We start from the raw sequence: 20,132 nt of genomic DNA, 5'->3' as shown, positions 1-20,132 counted from the left end.
CTTTTATTCTTTCAGTGAAATACGGAACCGTTCCGTATTTTATCTAACGGTTGGCATGCATAAGTCTAAATATTCCTGTTACATTGCACAACCTTCAATGTTATGTCATGATTATGTAAAATTCTGGCAAATTAGTTCGCAATGAGCCAGGCGGCCCAAACTGTTGCATATACCCTGACTCTGCGTGCAATGAACGCAAGAGAAGTGACACAATTTCCCTAGTTTAATATTGCCTGCTAACCTGGATTTCTTTTAACTAAATATGCAGGTTTAAAAAAATACTTCTGTGTATTGATTTTAAGAAAGGCATTGATGTTTATGGTTAGGTACATTCGTGCAACGATTGTGCTTTTTTCGCAAATGCGCTTTTGTTAAATCATCCCTCGTTTGGCGAAGTTGGCTGTCTTTGTTAGGAAGAAATAGTCTTCACACAGTTTGCAACGAGCCAGGCGGCCCACTCTGTTGCACAGAACGCAAGAGAAATGACACAATTTCCCTAGTTAAAAGAAATTCATGTTACCAGGCAATATTAACTAAATGTAGGTTTAAACATATATACTTGTGTATTGATTTTAAGAAAGGCGTTGATGTTTATGGTTAGGTACACATTGGTGCAACGACAGTGCTTTTTTCGCAAATGCGCTTGTTAAATTACCCGTTTGGCGAAGTAGTCTATGTTTCAATGATAAATTACCAGGCACCACATCGATTTTATGCTACGCAGGACACGCTAGATAAACTAGTAACATCATCAACCATGTGTAGTTAACTAGTGATTATGTTAAGATTGAATGTTTATAATATACGTTTAAATGCTAGCTAGCACCTTAGCGTGGCTCCTTGCTGCACTCACATAACAAGTAGTCAGCCTGCCACGCAGTCTCCTCGTGGAGTGCAATGTAAATCGGCCATGATCGGTGTCCAAAAATGCCGATTACCGATTGTTATGAAAACTTGAAATCGGCCCTAATTAATCGTCCATTCCGATTAGATCGGTCGACCTCTAGTTTAAGGCCATCTTGTTGTGCCCAAGGGGCTACTCCACAAAAGCTGCTTGCATGCAATCCAAATCCCTTCCTACCAGCTAGCACCAAGGCAAGCAGGGTATTCTCCACTATTCTCCAGTGGCTCCATCTAAACAGCCAGCAGTCAGCCGTGTAGTGTATTATGATTCAATTGACTTTTCTCTCGTGGGGTCACTTCTTCTCATTACCTGACAGAACCAAAGTCATTATAGAAGCTGCCGATGCCCCATGCCTGCTAGGAGTCCAGGCTACTATAGTGTCATTATGACTATAGATGGACCTACCAAGCATATGGCTGCAAGGAAGACATTGAACAAGCACACCCACACCTAGCATGGCACACAGCACAATCCACCTTCACTGCAGGTCAGCAAGCGAGTCAGTCCTCCCACAACACAATCATCAAAAGAAATATATCACAGGCAGGGAAATGATAATGAATGCTGCTAGACTTGAGCTTCCACATCAGTGGCGGTCGGGAACATTTAAGATGAGGGAGGAAAATGATTTCATGAGCATGGTCTTATTTCTATTAGAGCACATTGGATGACTGTCATACATATTCCATTCACCCAGTTTAACGTTGCTACAACCTACCCTATGACTTCAACATCTCTCTACACCCATCCTGAGGTTGCTATAAACTAGCCTATGACTTCAACATAGGTGTCTCCCTCCATCTCTGTCGTTTGGCATATTCCAAATAATTATATGATAACACACTTTGGACCGTAGTGTTAAGTGGTGAAGAGCGTTTTAATACAGGACTGGACAGATGCATAGTTTTGATGTACAGAAATTAACCAGAGCATTATCCTATGAGATTGAGGAGTGTGAATGCTAGAAGGAATTGGTTCTCTGGGATAGAACACTTAACACATTTATATGGAGACTTACATGGATATTTGCAAGTGTGCTATCGTGTATGTTATGAGTAATGGGTGGGTTACTCCTCACGCCTCTCATCTTGCTTGCACAGCATTGCCATGTGAAATAAGTGTCATTCAAAGTGTTCCGTAAGTGCATTCAGTCCGAGGACTGTTGATGTGCATAAGTACTATTTCTGTGGATCGGGTTTTTGTATGTGCGTACATGTGAAACAGTGGAGGCTTCTCAGAGGAGGAAGGGGAGGACCAAAAGTGATTATTTTTTAGATAAAACTACACAAAATATATACACGTCACCAAATAATTTATTAAAACACACAGTTTTCCAATGAAGGTCTACAGTACCCTCAACAGCAGTCTGTAGGGTAGCACCATGGTGTAACCGGAGGACAGCTAGCTTCTGTCCTCCTCTGGGTACATTGACTTCAATAGAACACCTAGGAGGCTCACCCCCTTCCATAGACTTGCACAGTCATTATGAAAGGTTGGAGGATATCCTCCAACCTATCAGAGCTCTTGCAGAATGAACTAACATGTCCACACAATCATAGGATCAGAGAATTAATCTAGTACCGAAAGCGTGAGTGAGTGAGAGAGATCGGGCTAGAGAGTGTGCTAGCCACAGAGAGAGGGACACAGACCACAACACAGAGAGAATGTGTCCTCCCCACCATCACCCACCCTTTCCTCAGGCAGTGGTCTGCCCCAGTCTCTCCCCCTGTCTCCTTGTTGTCCTGGCTAAGTGTCCTGGGCCAGACCATCAGCTGGTGGGGTTGTCACTGAATGTCCCAAAGCTCCTCACAGCCCAAATCCCTTCACAATTCCTGCTGCTGTAGAAAATCACTAGTGTTTCCCCACCCAGCCCAGGCCCACCTATCAGACCAACAGCATTACCCTGAGAAGACCAGGGTTAGAGTGTTCCAGCCCTCTGTTCCTCCAACCTCTCTCCAGTAATGGCAGAACTGTCTGGAGCACCAACAGGCATTGGCTTCACTTAATACAGAACAACTTCTTCGGAGCTGCTGACCTCATAGCAACAAATAATATGATACAATAATGCCCTAGAGATTTTGCTCTTGCCTGTTCTTGGTCAGCTCTTGATCTGAAACAGCATGTTGTGTTGTCCTTGGACGCTCATATCTGAAGAGTTGAAAAGTTCAGGAAAACATTGGAGACCTTGGTAACCTCACGGACTGGTTGAACTCACTGAACACTAGCACAAGGGAGAGAATACAGCCTCTGATAAAAATCACACTGAATGTGGTAAGAGACACACTACTGCTGAAAGTATGTTCTCTCTAGTTAGCCTTTTGGACATAACATCTTCTAGAAGGTAGCCTACACTTCCACCAACCAACGAAAGCTATATGATTATTTTAAACAAAATGAAAAACAGTGCTTCAAATATTCTCTTGAAGTTCGTGTCCAACTTTTTTTTTTAAAGCACAAACCCATAGAATGTCTTTACACTAACAGTACCAAGAGCTGGTGACAAGTACTTAACTAACGAGAACCATCCATGTATAAATTGGTGTCATATCAATCTTTCATTGCTTAGCTCTACACACAGAAAGGATATGACAAGGCATTAGCCATATGGTTGATGACAACAGAAAACCACCTAATAGGCTAGTCTATAAAGGAAAAAACAGAGCTAGTTTGGCAGCCAGGCCTGGCTGTTTATGTTGTTGGAAGTGCTGTACAGACTTTAATAACACGTCTACATGGTATAATTCCCCTCAAAATAGTCAGCAATTATAGTGTGTAAACAGTCCCCTCCTGCCGCTGTGAAACTAGAAAACTCCCAGAGAATCTGGGTAGAGTAGACAGACAGCCGGAGAGGGATTAAAACCGACAGACAGAACACATTTCCCTTTGGAGAGACAGGATTCAGGAAGATTAGGCTTTTCCCCTCACCCAATATTAGAGACTTGTTTGAATGTCAGCACTCCTGAAAGTGCTGACTGACTGAAAGGTTCATAGATATGGTTATTGAACTATGGAGACGGGTAGACAAGGAGCTATTAGCAAAGGTTACCAGTACATTTGTTTTCAAAAAGACAGTTGATCATGACCTCCATCATAGGGTATTAATGCAAATGCTTAACTGAAAGTCTTCTATGAACATGAACAAGAATATAGAGACAATCTCCTAAACGCTTGTTAACTTGTGTCCCAGTAACTTCTACAGCTCTGACATACAGAGGTGTTGAAGCTTTTGACCTTTTATTCTGTAGGGAACTAAAAAGGTAATGGAAGACAAGGGCGTTGGTAGAAATTCATAATTTACATTCTGCTCAGAGAATGTTTCCTGTATGATGTTGGCTGAATGTTCTCTGCCATATTAGAATCTCCAACACCTGTTTTCTAGTCTAGTGCAGTCTTTAGCTGTGAGGTAAAATAGCAATAGTAGCGAGTGATTTGAAAACAGAATTTCAAATGTCCCTGTAAGTCATTTGACAGACCAATGCCACAGAATGATGCTCATTCCTACTTCTAGACGCATTGTGCTCCAGGTAAAGACTGGCTAAATGGAAGAACTCTCAATTATTACCGAGGCCAGATCAACTTGCAGTGCCAGTGACGTGGGCGGCCTTTCTACAAACAGCTCTAACACAGAGGCCAGGTTCACAAAGAGAGGGAGGCTCAGGCAAACTGGCCTGTTCATTATCCATCTCTGAGAGGAGAGATGACAGCAACCACTTCTGTTCTGAATCTGGGCATTATGAAGGGAGTGCATGTCACAGTAAGACCTGTGGTTTCTCATGGTCATGGTTCAGTGATGCTGCCCGCCAGGTTCAAAACGTCACATCATGTAACTGATACCATTTTTTGATTACCAACACTGATTGGGCACTTTGGTCATTAAAGATGCATCTACAGTATGACGTCATCTGACCTGGCAGTGCTGGCACACAAACAGGAAATCTCCCAATCTAAGATGACTATAGGCCTCCAATACAAGGCAGCACAGCAGCCATAGTTAAAGAGATACTTCGGGATTTTGGCAATGAGGCCCTTGATCTACTTCCCCAGAGTCATATGATCTTGTTGATAGTATTTGTATGGCCCTGTGTCCAGTATGAAGGATGTTAGGAGGTAGTTTCATGTGCCAATGCTATTTAGCATTAGCACAATGACTGGAAGTCTATGGGTATCTGCTAGCCTGTTAGCAATTGCGCTAGTTAGCAACTTCCTTGAAACCGCATGCAGAGACATAAAAACCTGACTGTGGGAAGTAGATAAAGGGCCTCATTGCCAAAATCCCGAAGTTTCCTTTAAATTCATCCTTTTACACTGAATTCATTTGAAAGAGAACAAAATGGTGACAAAGGAAAGGGCTGTGTGTGACTGTGCATCGGTTCTACCCTGTGGGATATAATTGTATTCGATGTTGGCCTGGACGTCAGTCCATCTCTGCAGAGACCCTTTGGTGCTGTAGCCCTAGGGCCTCGGCTGTTGGAGCTGCATAAAACAGACATCCAATTTAACTTAATTTTTACTGGTATATTTCCGTCACCGAGTTTTTATTCACGCTTAGTTAGCAGCATTCAAATGTACAGTATTTCAATAATAGGCTTGTGGGCAGACCCAGAAAAATAAGCTACTGAAACATGGCATAGTGGGGGTGGGAGGTTGGGATGCAGATTCTGGCAGAGGAAGAGACTGGCAAAGACTCAGTAGCACCATGGAAGGTCCAATATAATCCTGTGGTACTGTGCACAGACAGGCTGCTGATTGTCCAATTCTCCCCCAGCGGGTCAAAGAGTCCACCACACATGGCCATGGTGGCCAAGACTGCGCGCACACACACACTAACTTTGCAGTACCATAGCTATCCATCTCAGAGACAGGAAACAGACAGAATCCTATTCCCATCGAAGGATGAAAACAAAAAATCCAGATACATTTTGTTGTTTCTCTGTGCTGATTTTCTTTTCATGTGGCCTTGGTCCAGTCAAATATGAATGTGTTCCGTCTATCGGAAGGTTTAAACTGCAGCATTCCCATCCTGAGGGCAAATAGGGTAGGAATGAAAGGTCCAAATGTATAGCTCATCCATCCACCATTCAGCAGAGCCTGCAAGTAAAGCTCACCGGATGAGAGCTTGTTCCTACGAATAGAAAAAGGGTACTTGGACATATTTTTGCTTGAAGTGAGTGGGAGTTGTAGGATGACACTGCAATGCATGTTATGATGTGTCAAATTGTATGCAATACCCCTGAGGGAATGGTGTGTGTTTCCCTTTCTCTCTCCCCATATGGATCTTTCCAAGCCTTATATCACATTTATAAGCCATATAAAACATGTATGGTACATTATTTCAGCCCCCTCAGCTCTGTCTCCATGTCCCAGGCTAGCTAAGTGATGGACTATCGTGGTCCAGCCCTCATGCTCTCTCTAAATGACTTATCATGCAATACTAAATCACTGACAGACAGACCTGGGCTGCGTACGGAAAACCCACTATCTGCAGCACTTACAGGCTTAAAACACAGTCCCAAGGTCAAAGACAACTTAAGTGAGATTACAAGGACATGTTATTAGGGATGGGCTGCAAGGTTATCTGGTAAGAGATAGGCCTACATGGCTCTTTATAAATACATCTTAAAAGAAGAGGTTATTGTAGGGTAAGGGAAGGCATGGGAGAGGAATACTGCACACATGCACGTTGACACACACACCAAATTCAAGTGTTTTTAATTAATAGTGAGATACAAGATGCAGTGTGGCACTGTAATCCTGCAGTGAAATTGCACAGAAAAATAAACTGTCTGGTACCATTCAATAACACTCGCTCCCTTCAACCAACAGACATTTGGGCCATAACAGACCTTCCAGAAATAATTACCATATAGATACACCATGTCCATTATGGTCATTTAGGTACAAACATAAGGTCTGCTGGGCAGAACTCACCTTGGTGGTGTCATCATGTGACCGCTGGTACCGTTTCCAGCGGCACCCATAGATCCCTGTGAGACATGACAAACACAGCTGCCTCTCATAGACCTGCAGGGGTTGGTGCTTCACCATGCTCCTTCAGTTCTGGCACGCCTCCAGACCACTAACATCCCATTGACCAAACTGGAGCCTGCCTGGGAGCGGAACAAGGAAACAGAAATATCAGTATTGCCTTCAATACATTCAACAAGGAAATATTGCATCCATTAGGACATGACAGGTGTATGGGTGATTGTTGTGGGTATTTCACTGAGGTGACATTTGAATATCAACAGTCAGCAAGAGAAGACATTTGAATATCAACATGCCACACGCATATCTAGGCACTTTAATACCAACATATTGCACTGAACTAGAAAGACAAGAAAGTGGTCGTTGAATTAGAATAGATTGAACTATTACCTCACAATAATTAATTATGGCAGATTAATTTCACTACCCCCTGGTGTTTTATAAATGCTAGGGCCAAATTCTGGTCCCAGTCCGCCCCTGCACAGTACAATGAAAAGCACCTTCAGTGCTTTGATGCCAAGCCACAAATTTGAATTGCCATTGTCAAGCCCCGTTTCCAATGACAACTGTGGCTGCCTCCCGTGGCTTCCATCGATACAAGGTCAGAGATAAATGACAATCTAATTGAAAGGACTAGGTGCATAGTGTGTCTATTGAACATTACATTAAACTACAATGACATTGAATTTGTTGAATATCCCTTTACTCTCAGAGGGGCACAGCCTGGCTGGGATCTACGGCAGAGTAGAGGGCACCAGGACTTTGTCGGCCTAGATGTGTGTGTGGTGCCCACTGGGCAGGCGGGGCAGGATCCAGCCCAGTGGCCTACGTCTACTCTGACTAATCCCAGATGAATTACTCAGAGAATGACTAAAGGTCCTAATGGCTCAGCAGCAACTCATTTCAGCTTTAATAACAATAATAATGGCAATAACATTAAGCCAGGGCCTGGCTGGCTCAATAGGTGTCACCGTCCTCCTGGGGTATGAAGGAGCATGCTGATCAAGTTAACTCTGAAAAACGCATGCTGATTACAATCTGAAAGTGAAACAACCCAATATGTTATCAAGAGTGTAAATAATTGACCTGTACACAAGATTACAACCCAAGATGTAAGTTTAAACTCCAAGTAAACATGATTAACAAAAATGACTACAAATGAAGATTAGAATGCAATATTATCAGCATGTTTCTCAATTGAAGCCTGTGCCTGACTTGCTAGTCCTCCCACTGTGCCGGTTTTAAATTGCAGCTATCCTATGGGCCGTCTGTGAGCAGCGCTGTGTTTCATGAGGGATTTGAAATACATGTTAATTACACCCATCAGCATGCAATCAGGGCAGCGTGAGCTCTGCGGCTTTGGACAGCTGTTTATTTGCCTCAGAGGGGGTTGTGCTTCCTGTCATTAGTGGAACTGCCGGGAGGAGGGCAGTGGGCTCATCAAGACCACTCTGTCACACCCCAGCTTACCCTGTGGTGCAGCTCCGTGAGCAGATCAGTCAGGCTGAGCACTGTGGTGGAGTTAGACTAGTCCTGGTTGAGGAGCTTCAGGGCGCTGTAGGATTTAGCTGAGGATCAGACACTGCTGCCTGCCCTGCCTCGCAGAAGCAGTTATTTGATCATCTGTTTGTCTAAATAAATCACATCAGAGCAGTGGATGGCTGCATAACACAAGCACAAGCTTATAAAATCTGCTATGGAAACAAACTGCTGTCCAAAGTCTTCATCCTCCCAGGCTGCACTGCTTCCATCAGAATCCTTTGGCTCAGGGCTGTAACTAAGGGACTACATGCACTTCGTATCGAAGGAACTGGGGTTACTAGTACTTCAAGGGTCTAGTGAGGAATGGATATACACTACCGTTCAAAAGTTTTGGGTCACTTAGAAATGTCGTTGTTGTTGAACGAAGGCCAGAATCCCAGAGTCACCTCTTCACTGTTAACGTTGAGACTGGTGTTTTGCAGTTACTATTTAATGAAGCTGCCAGTTGAGAACTTGTGAGGTGTCTGTTTCTCAAACTAGACACTAATGTACTTACTTGTCCACTTGCTCAGTTGTGCACCGGGGCCTCCCACTCCTCTTTCTATTCTGGTTAGAGCCAATTTGCGCTGTTCTGTGCAGGGAGTAGTACACAGCGTTGTACGAGATCTAGAGGTCGACCGATTATGATTTTTCAACGCCGATACCGATAATTGGAGGACCAAAAAAAAGCCACTGAGGATTAAAATCGGCCAATTTCTTTTCTTTTTTTGTAATAATGACAATTACAACAATACTGAATGAACACTTATTTTAACTTAATATAATACATCAATAAAATCAATTTAGCCTCAAATAAATAATTAAACATGTTCAATTTGGTTTAAATAATGCAAAAACAGTGTTGGAGAAGAAAGTAAAAGTGCAATATGTGCCATGTAAGAAAGCTAATGTTTAAGTTCCTTGCTCAGAACATATGAAAGCTGGTGGTTCCTTTTAAACATGAGTCTTCAATATTCCCAGGTAAGAAGTTTTAGGTTGTAGTAATTATAGTAATTATAGGATTATTTCTCTCTATACAATTTGTATTTCATATACCTTTGACTATTGGATGTTCTTATAGGCGCTTTAGTATTGCCAGTGTAACAGTATAGCTTCCGTCCCTCTCCTCGCCCCTACCTGGGCTCGAACTAGGAACACATCGACCACAGCCACCCTCGAAGCAGCGTTACCCATGCAGAACAAGGGGAACAACTATTCCAAGTCTCAGAGCGAGTGACGTTTGAAACGCTATTAGAGCGCACCCCGCTAACTAGCTAGCCATTTCACATCGGTTACACCAGCCTAATCTCGGGAGTTGATAGGCTTGAAGTCATAAACAGCGTAATGCTTGAAGCACAGCGATGAGCTGCTGGCAAAATGCACAAAAGTGCTGTTTGAATGAATGCTTACGAGCCTGCTGGTGCCTACTATCGCTCAGTCAGACTGCTTTATCAAATCATAGACTTAATTATAACACAGAAATACGAGCCTTATGTCATTAATATGGTCAAATCCGGAAACTCTGGTTTCGAAAATAAAACATTTGTTTCAGTGAAATACGGAACCGTTCTGTATTTTATCTAAACGGGTGGCATGCATAAGTCTAAATATTCCTGTTACATTGCACAACCTTCAATGTTAGGTCATAATTATGTAAAATTATGGCAAATTAGTTCGCAATGAGCCAGGCGGCCCAAACTGTTGCATATACCCTGACTCTGCGTGCAATGAACGCAAGAGAAGTGACACAATTTCACCTGGTTAATATTGCCTACTAACCTGGATTTCTTTTAGCTAAATATGCAGGCTTAAAAATATATACTTCTGTGTATTGATTTTAAGAAAGGCATTGATGTTTATGGTTAGGTCCACGTTGGAGCAACGACAGTCCTTTTTCACAATTGCCACCGCATCGATTATATGCAACGCAGGACACGATTGAATCCCCGAAATGACAAGGTAAAAATCTGTCGTTCTGCCCCTGAACAAGGCAGTTAACCCATCATTCCTAGACCATCATCGAAAATAAGAATGTGTGCTTAACTGACTTGCCTAGTTAAATAAAAGGTGTAATATATATATATATATATATATACACTGCTCAAAAAAAAATAAAGGGAACACTTAAACAACACAATGTAACTCCAAGTCAATCACACTTCTGTGAAATCAAACTGTCCACTTAGGAAGCAACACTGACAATAAATTTCACATGCTTTTGTGCAAATGGAATAGACAAAAGGTGGAAAAAAAGTGACACATGCACATTTGTGGCCTGCTCGAGGTCATTTTGCAGGGCTCTGGCAGTGCTCCTCCTTGCACAAAGGCGGAGGTAGCGGTCCTGCTGCTGGGTTGTTGCCCTCCTACGGCCTCCTCCACGTCTCCTGATGTACTGGCCTGTCTCCTGGTAGCGCCTCCATGCTCTGGACACTACGCTGACAGACACAGAAAACCTTCTTGCCACAGCTCGCATTGATGTGCCATCCTGGATGAGCTGCACTACCTGAGCCACTTGTGTGGGTTGTAGACTCAGTCTCATGCTACCACTAGAGTGAAAGCACCGCCAGCATTCAAAAGTGACCAAAACATCAGCCAGGAAGCATAGGAACTGAGAAGTGGTCTGTGGTCACCACCTGCAGAACCACTCCTTTATTGGGGGTGTCTTACTAATTGTCCATAATTTCCACCTGTTTACTATTCCATTTGCACAACAGCATGTGAAATTTATTGTCAATCAGTGTTGCTTCCTAGGTGGACAGTTTGATTTCACAGAAGTAGGATTGACTTGGAGTTACATTGTGTTGTTTAAGTGTTCCCTTAATTCGGCCAAATCGGTGTCCAAAAATACCGATTTCCGATTGTTATGAAAACTTGAAAATCGGCCCTAACTAAAATTGGCAATTCCGATAAATCGGTCGACCTCTAACGAGATCTTCAGTTTGTCAATTTCTCACGTGGAACAGCCTTCATTTCTCAGTTTTATTGCTTCTTCATTTTAGGCCAGTTTTATTGCTTCTTTAAACAACAGTTTTCAGCTGTGCTAACATAATTGCAAAAGGGTTTTCTAATGACCAATTAGCCTTTTTAAATGATGAACTTGGATTAGCTAACACAATGTGCCATTGGAACACAGAAGTGATGGTTGCTGATAATGGGCCTCTGTCAGCCTACGTAGCCATTTCATAAAAATAAAACATCTGCCGTTTCCAGCTACAATAGTCATTTACAACATCAACAATGTCTACACTGTATTTAACAGTTTGATGTTATTTTAAAATTGACCAAAAAATATATAAGGACATTTCTAAGTGACCCCAAACTTTTGAATGGTAGTGTATTAAAGGGAGTACTGCATAATTAAGTAGTACTGGCTTCTATTCTGTGGCACTATCCTGTGTGTGTATTAATATGGAGAAGAAAGGACTTGGGAGGGTCTTAGTTCCAGACAGAATGATGACACTGAACTAACCAACTTCAAATATGAGCTCAAGTAAAACATATACAGCTCTATTCTAGGTCATCCTATTATGTAGTAGGGTTAATAAGCAGCCTGTAGTGAATATCTTGGATCATGATAATTATTTGTATTTAGGCTTCCAGTCCAGTTTCGAGAGTAGAGATGGATCATTACAACATCAACATTAAACATATTGACATGTGTAATTCAAATAGTGTCAGCAAAACCTTTAAAGTGATGAGTTTGATCTCCAACATGGGGTCTGGGTGTTGAGGCAGCAGCTTTAACACCCGAGATGTGCAAGGGAAGCATTATGGTCATGTTTCTCACAGCGTCAGTACTAGTGATCAGTCCCTCCTTATTAAAGGCTATATCCATTAACATAATATGCCAATTACTAACCCTCACTGCATGGCACCTTCACAACTAAACATTCCCCACTGGTGTTCAGATACAGTACATGTTAAGGTTGTCTGTATACTGTATTGGATCAGAGTCGACAGAGTAAATATAGCCTATGCAGCGTAGAATTTAATTGCAGAGCAATCTTGTTCTCATCATATCCATTGTGATCCAATTGCGTAAAAGCATAACTGAAATGTGTATGAAGTGCATTCTTCTCACCACTGTTAGTTTTCCTGAGCATTATGCAATAGTGACCGATTGCCAGTAAAGAAGCCTGGCAGCATACAGTTAGGAGAGTGGGCTGCCCCAACAAAGTCACAGATTGTCTGTTACCGTCTGCTAAACAAGACCAGCTCTTTCTTTATAAAGCCCAAGGTTGTCAAAATATTTGTTGCGGACAGTAAATCACTTGTTTCCCTGAATGCCCTCTGTCCTAATGTCTGAAAAATAAGATTGAAGGGCGAGGAAGACCCCAAAATGTTCATCTTAGATTCTGCTGCCTCATTTCCTCCAATCAAAGAGGTAGAGAGAAACAGTCTGCAGGGTAGGAAATGCTTCAGCACTTTTCCCAGGCCAGCAGACAGAGGGGAGACTCCTTTAACCAACAAACAGATTGGAAGGAGACTGAGACCAAGTAGCACAGGCCTTCAGCATGACCAGATGCCAGGCCACAGCTATTGGGTTGGAGTGTTACAGAGAACACTTCTCAGACTCTCATAGCTGACCTAACACACTGGAATCAGCAGGAGCTCAGACGCAAGAGGCTGCTAAACTTCACAGTGTCAGTCGGATTCCGAAGGCTGTTTAAGATTACACAAAGTCTATGGACAATTGACCCTTCGCTAAGCCCCGCCCCAGAATTTAGGGCAACCAATCGCAGCACTCCAACAGATAGCAACTGTCGTTGAGTCTGATATTTCGGACAATCTCACGTTTTAAATCACATGAAACTGGAAATTAACCAATCCTCTGTCGTTCACGCAATGAAATGGTCAAATGCTTTATATATTTTTTTTAAGTGCATGGGTGACAGAGATAAACAAAATGGTGCAGTTTGAGGCCAGGTGGCAGAAAGTGATAAGAGCGCTGGAGATAATGGTGAGGGCTAGTGGGTCTGCGCAGGTGTGCTGTAGTGATGTGTGTATGATGTAGTCGTTTGTATGTGTATGTTTTGTATCGTTTCTAAAAGATCAAATCTTACATTTTCCTTATAAATTGCAGGAATGCCAATGAGGGCTATGGAAAAATAGTTCTCTAATAAAATAAATGTTTAAAATGGCTAAACAAATTGTACAGTGCGCCAGGAGTACTTGCTGTGAATCCTGATGTGCAGAACCTGTGCAGATGTGCAGAACCTGAGTATTTTTCTAATCCGAAATTAATGTTACATTGTTTGCTAGCTCAGCTGGTTAGCTAGCTCAGTCTCATTGACCCGCAAAGAATTGCTAAAGCTACCTAGCCACTTGATACAACTTGTTTTTTTCTAAATGTACGTTAGCTAGCTAAGCTAGCACCCATCTGCTGTCGCCCTCAGGATATGATTTGAGAACACTAGTTAGCTCCAAAAGTGGTTATAGCTTTGACTGCATGCTGACAGTGACTTAAGGGCTATTCAACATTGTAATGCAGTCCACCACAACATACCCAAGAGTTTCCCAATTAGGAAGGGGTAGTCTGTGTTTAATTTAATTGTGTATTAGAAACAGTTTGAGATCAGGGGATTTCGCAAGTGGTTGAATGGGGAATTGGCCTTCCTGGGAAAATGTTGTCTGAGGTTGCAACAGTAACCAAGGGAGGCGGGGCTTAGCGAAGGGTCAATTGTTAAGATGGAGCTCTGAGCTCCAAGCATAGATTCCATTTTTCCAATTGTTAGATGACTTTGGTCCATTTATTAGTAGCAGACATTCTATCATAAGACTACTGTACCTCATTAAAAGGATGTTATTGGCTTTAATAAATCTCTCCTCATTGCAATTAAAAACCACCATCATCTCCTTGGAGAATTGAGCTAAGGCCATCAAGCTCATAGATGAATAGGGGAGGCTTTGGTTGATTAAATGCCCTGTGAGGAGTCCATTTTAACGAGCAGGCTGATAGTGCTCAGATCAGACGTTAAAAGCAGCTCAATCTCGGGCAGAGTTGATGCATCAGTGGAGTGATGACAGTCTCACCCTGTCACTCAGTGCAACGTCTGCCTTCTGTGATCCATCAACACATTTAATTAACAGATGGTTGGTTTTCATTTGGTCAAATGCGAAACAAGTTACTTCCGAGTCAGTCACTCTCCCACACTGCTCCAAAACGCTGACACAGCTCCTTGTCCCACTCGCTCTAAATCCCTCGCCAGGAACTGTGACGCATATTCATGAGCCAGAGAGCTCACCGTGAGGCACAGAACGGCACGCTACGACTGCCTGTTTAGGTGTGTGGGCTTCAGCCTCACTCTGTGCAGGTTTGATAGAGTTCCGTGGGCGGAAATATTTGGTTTCTCCATTTCCACTCCTGTATTAGATTCTTCAGGCCTAGTAAAAGGGCACCCCAGAATACATTAGGGAGTAGATCTAGTGGAAGTATTCATGAGTGCCTGCACACTCTACATCAACCCACTGAGGTACAAAAACACCATCAAAGTGGTTGATTTATAATAATATGACACATTTCTTCAAGGAAACATTCACTATTCTGCATTTAGGCATTCCATTTTGAAATAAAATTTGAACTTTGTCTATAAATGGGACCTCAATGAAACGGGGGGAATCTCAAAAGGCACAATGTGAAACGTACAATCATTTGCAAAAAACAGCAGATTGAGTGATAATGGAGAAAGCTATTATGTAGCTCACCCTCTCACATTTCAAATCCTCTTCCTATTTCAGGGGCAATCATTCTAGGTAAATCCTGTTTAGGGAATCCTTGTTTTTGTCCAAAATAACATCACATTTATCAGAAATACAGTGTAGACATTGTTAATGTTGTAAATGACTATTGTAGCTGGAAACTAGAGGTTTAACGATTAATTAGGGACGATTTCAAGTTTATAACAATCGGTAATTAGCATTTTTGGACACCGATAATGGCTGATTACATTGCACTCCACGAGGAGACTGCATGGCAGGCTGACTACCTGTTATGCGAGCGCAGCAAGGAGCCAAGGTAAGTTGCTAGCTAGCATATTAAACGTATCTTATAAAAAACATTGTATCTTAACTAGTGATTATGTTAAACTAGTAATATCATCAACAATGTGTAGTTATCTAGCTTGTCCTGCGTTACATATAAATCGATGCGGTGCCTGTTAATCTATCATTGAATCACAGCCTACTTCGCCAGACGGGTGATTTAACAAACGCATTCGCGAAAAAAAGCACTGTCATTGCACCAATGTGTACCTAACCATAAACATTAACGCCTTCCTTAAAATCAATACACAAGTATATTGTTTTTTAAATCTGCATATTTAGCTAAAAGAAATTCAGGTTAGCAGGCAATATTGAACTAGGGAAATTGTGTCACTTCTCTTGCGTTCATTGCACGCAGAGTCAAGGTATATGCAACAGTTTGGGCCGCCTGGCTCGTTGCAAAATAATTAGCCAGAATTTTACGTAATTATGTCATAACATTGAAGGTTGTGCAATGTAACAGTAATAATTTAGACATATGGATGCCACCCGTTAGATAAAATACGTAACGGTTCCGTATTTCACTGAAAGAATAAACGTTTTGTTTTCTAAATGAGAGTTTCAGAATTTGACCATATTAATGACCTAAGGCTCGTATTTCTGTGTGTTATTATATTATAATTAAGTATATGATTTGATAGAGCAGTCTGACCGAGCGTTGGTAGGCAGCAGTGGGCTCGTAAGCATTCATTCAAACAGCACTTTACTGCGTTTGCCAGCAGCATTGCGCTGTTTATGACTTCAAGCCTATCAACTCCCGAGATTAGGCTGGCAATACTAAAGTACATATTAGAACATCCAATAGTCAAAGATATATGAAATACAAATGGTAGAGAGAAATAGTCCTATAATAATTACAACCTAAAACTTCTTACCTGGGAATATTGAAGACTCATGTTAAAAAGGAACCACCAGCTTTCATATGTTCTCATGTTTTGAGCTAGGAACTTAAACGTTAGCTTTTTTATTTTTTTATTTTTTTTTTACATGGCACATATTGCACTTTTACTTTCTTCTCCAACACTTTGTTTCTGCATTATTTAAACCAAATTAAAACAGGTTTCATTATTTATTTGAGGCTAAATTGATTTTATTGATGTATTATATTAAGTTAAGTGTTCATTGAGCATTCTTGTAATTGTCATTATTACACATATATAAAAAAAAAATATATATATATATATATATATATATATATCTAACGATTAATCGGTATCGGCTTTTTTGGTCCTCCAATAAAATCGGTATCGGCGTTGAAAACTCAAATCGGTCGACCTCTACTGGAAACGGCTGATTTTAATGGAATATCTACGTAGGCGTACAGACGCCCATTATCAGCAACCATCACTCCTGTGTTCCAATGGCACATCATATTAGCTAATCCAAGTTTATCATTTTATAAAGGCTAATTGATCATTAGAAAACCCTTTTGCAATTATGTTAGCACACATAAACTGTTGATTAAAGAAACAATAAAACTGGCCTTCTGTAGACTAGTTGAGTATCTGGAGCATCAGCAATTGTGGGTTCGAGTACAAGCTCAAAATGTCCAGAAACAAAATAACTTTCTCCTGAAACTCAGTCTATTCTTGTTCTGAGAAATGAAGGCTATTCCACGTGAGAAATTGCCAAGAAACTGAAGATCTCGTGTACTACTCGCTTCACAGAACAGAGCAAACAGGCTCTTACCAGAATAGAAAGAGTGGGAGGCCCCGGTGCACAACTCTGCAAGAGGACAAATAAAGTGTCTAGTTTGAGAAACAGACACCTCACGTCCTCAACTGGCAGCTTCATTAAATAAAATGTTTAATAATAAATTAAATACTACCCGCAAAACAGCAGTCTCAACGTCAACAGTGAAGAGGTGACTCCGGGATGCTGGCCTTCTAGGCAGAGTTGCAAAGAAAAAGCCATATCTCAGACTGGCCTATAAAAAGAAAATGTTTAAGAAGGGCAAAAGAACACCGACATTGGACAGAGGAGCTCTGCCTAGAAGGCCAGCAACCCGGAGTCACCTCTTCACTGTTGACTTTGAGACTGCTGTTTTGCAGGTACTATGTAATGAAAAATTAGCTTTTCTTTAACTTCATCACAATCCCGGATCCGGGAGCACCCATATCAGTAAAAAAGCTGACTAGCATAGCCTAGCATAGCGTCACAAGTAAATACTAGCATCTAAATATCATTACATCACAAGTCCAAGACACCAGATGAAAGATACACATCTTGTGAATCCAGCCATCATTTCTGATTTTTAAAATGTTTTACAGGTAAGACACAATATGTAAATCTATTAGCTAACCATGTTAGCAAAAGACACCATTTTTCTTAGTCCACCATTTTTTCTCGCCACCAGTAGCTATCACCAATTCGACCAAATAAAGATATTGATAGCCACTAACCAAGGAAAAACCTCATCAGATGACAGTCTGATAACATATTTATTGTATAGCATATGTTTTGTTAGAAAAATGTGCATATTTCAGGTATAAATCATAGTTTACCATTGCAGCCACCATCACAACTCTCACCAAAGCAACTAGAATAACTAGAGACCATTGTGTATTACCTAAATACTCATCATAAAACATTTCTGAAAAATACACAGCGTACAGCAAATGAAAGACAAAGATCTTGTGAATCCAGCCAATATTTCAGATTTTTTAAGTGTTTTACAGCGAAAACACAATATAGCATTATATTACCTTACTACAATAGCCAACCACACAACAGCATTGATTCAGGCCAACAATAGCGATAACGAATAAACCAGCAAAAGATATTAATTTTTTCACTAACCTCAAACTTCTTCAGATGACAGTCCTATAACATCATATTACAGAATACATAGTTTGTTCGAAAATGTGCATATTTAGCGGCACAAATCGTGGTTATACAATGAGAAAAGTAGCCAAGCTGCCAACAATATGTCGGGAGAAATCTTGGGAGAGGCACCTAGTCTAATCAGAAACTAATCCTAAACTTGACAAAAGAAACACAGGTTGGACAGCAAATGAAAGATACATTAGTTGTTAATGCAATCGCTGTGTTAGATTTTTAAAATTAACGTTACTACGACATACAGCGTGCGTTAAAGCGAGACCGCACCGAGATTAATGGCGGAATATGAGTTTAACATTTTTCAACAGAACAACGAATTAACATCATATATAGTTCTTACTATTTGATGAGCTTCCATCAGAATCTTGGGCAAGGTGTCCTTTGTCCAAAAGAATCGTTGCTCGGTTGTAGATTGTCGTCTTCAACGTTCGAATTAGCAGTAAACATTAGCCATGTGGCAAAGACTGCCCAACTCACTAAAACGCAGCACTAATAAATATCCGAAAATCGCAATATACTGATATAAACTGATATAACTCGGTTTAATATAACAACATTATGATGTCTTTAACACCTATATCGAATAAAAACAGAGCCGGATATATCTAAGGGCTATAACGGGAGCTTTCTAGAACGACAGCCAGAGCTCCTTTCTCGTCCTGGCGAAGAGAACAAAGGACGGACCCCACGTTCCCAGCCCATTTATAAGCTCTCAGATCTGCCTAGCAACACCATTTGAATTCTCACTATTCGCTGACATCCAGGGGAAGGCGTATGCAGTGCATCTCAACCAATAGAAGACAGGCAGATTTATAAACGGATCTCAGAACAGCCGGCAGATTTCAGCATTCTCACATCCTCATAGAGCAATTTTCCTAACTCCAGTTCTGTTTTACTCACAGATATAATTCAAACGGTTTTAGAAACTAGAGAGTGTTTTCTATCCAATAGTAATAATAATAATATGCATATTGTACGAGCAAGAATTGAGTACGAGGCAGTTTAATTTGGGAACGAAATTATTACAAAGTGCCAACAGCACCCCCTATTGAGAAAAGGTTAAAAAACAAAGGACATTTCTAAATTACCCTAAACTTTTGAACTGTAGTGTACATATTATCTCAATTAACCACCACAACTACTTCGTACCACAGTACACGGACTAGATATCGGTACTCCTTGTATAGTGCATTGGGAAAGTATTCAGACCCCTTCCCGTTTTCCACTTTACAACCTTGTGTAACGGATGTGAAATGGCTAGCCGGCCAACGCACCAATGTAACAGTATAACTTTACGTCGTCCCCTCGCCCCGACACGGGCGCGAACCAGGGAACCTCTGCACACATCAACGACGGTCGCCCACGAAGCATCGTTACCCATCGCTCCACAAAAGCCACGGCCCTTGCAAAGCAAGGGGCAACACTACTTAAGTCTCAGAGCAAGTGACGTAACTGATTGAAATGCTACTAGCGCGCACCCGCTAACTAGCTAGCCATTTCACATCCGTTACACTTGTTCTAAAATGGATTAAATTAAAAAAAGACAAAGCAAAAACAGGTGGATATTTTTTCTAATTTATTAAAAAAACTAAAATACCGTATTTACATACAGTAACAGTCGAAAGTGAGGACACGTACTCGCATTTCTTAATTTTTACTATTTTCTGCATCGTAGAATAATAGTGAAGACATCAAAACTATGAAATAACACATTGAATCATGTAGTAACCAAAAAAGTGGTGAAAAAATAACTATATTTCTGATTTTAGATTCTTCAAAGTAGCCACCCTTTGCCTTGACAGCTTTGCACACTCGTGTGCAGGGTGATGGGGGGGGGGGG

The 20,132-nt window shown here is 41.3% G+C and overlaps 1 protein-coding gene across 4 annotated transcripts in view; it reads right to left on the bottom strand.

Annotated features, from left to right (window-relative positions):
- The window catches only part of LOC129822326 (glycerophosphodiester phosphodiesterase domain-containing protein 5-like), a 108,937-nt gene that overhangs the window by 70,863 nt on the left and 17,942 nt on the right, over positions 1–20,132 (bottom strand). For all 4 annotated transcript variants that reach the window (XR_008754473.1, XM_055880526.1, XM_055880527.1 and 1 more), the window contains one exon: positions 6,833–7,011. Coding sequence is in view for 3 of the 4 variants with exons in the window: in XM_055880526.1 (XP_055736501.1) it covers positions 6,833–6,949 (117 nt within the window). In the remaining variant the exon portion in view is untranslated. The remainder of the gene's footprint in view (positions 1–6,832; positions 7,012–20,132) is intronic.

This window comes from Salvelinus fontinalis, chromosome 24, assembly GCF_029448725.1.
Source record: "Salvelinus fontinalis isolate EN_2023a chromosome 24, ASM2944872v1, whole genome shotgun sequence".
Taxonomy (NCBI): Eukaryota; Metazoa; Chordata; class Actinopteri; order Salmoniformes; family Salmonidae; genus Salvelinus; species Salvelinus fontinalis.
The sequence above is the reverse complement of the archived record's forward strand: the minus strand, read 5'-3'. Positions and strand labels throughout refer to the sequence as shown.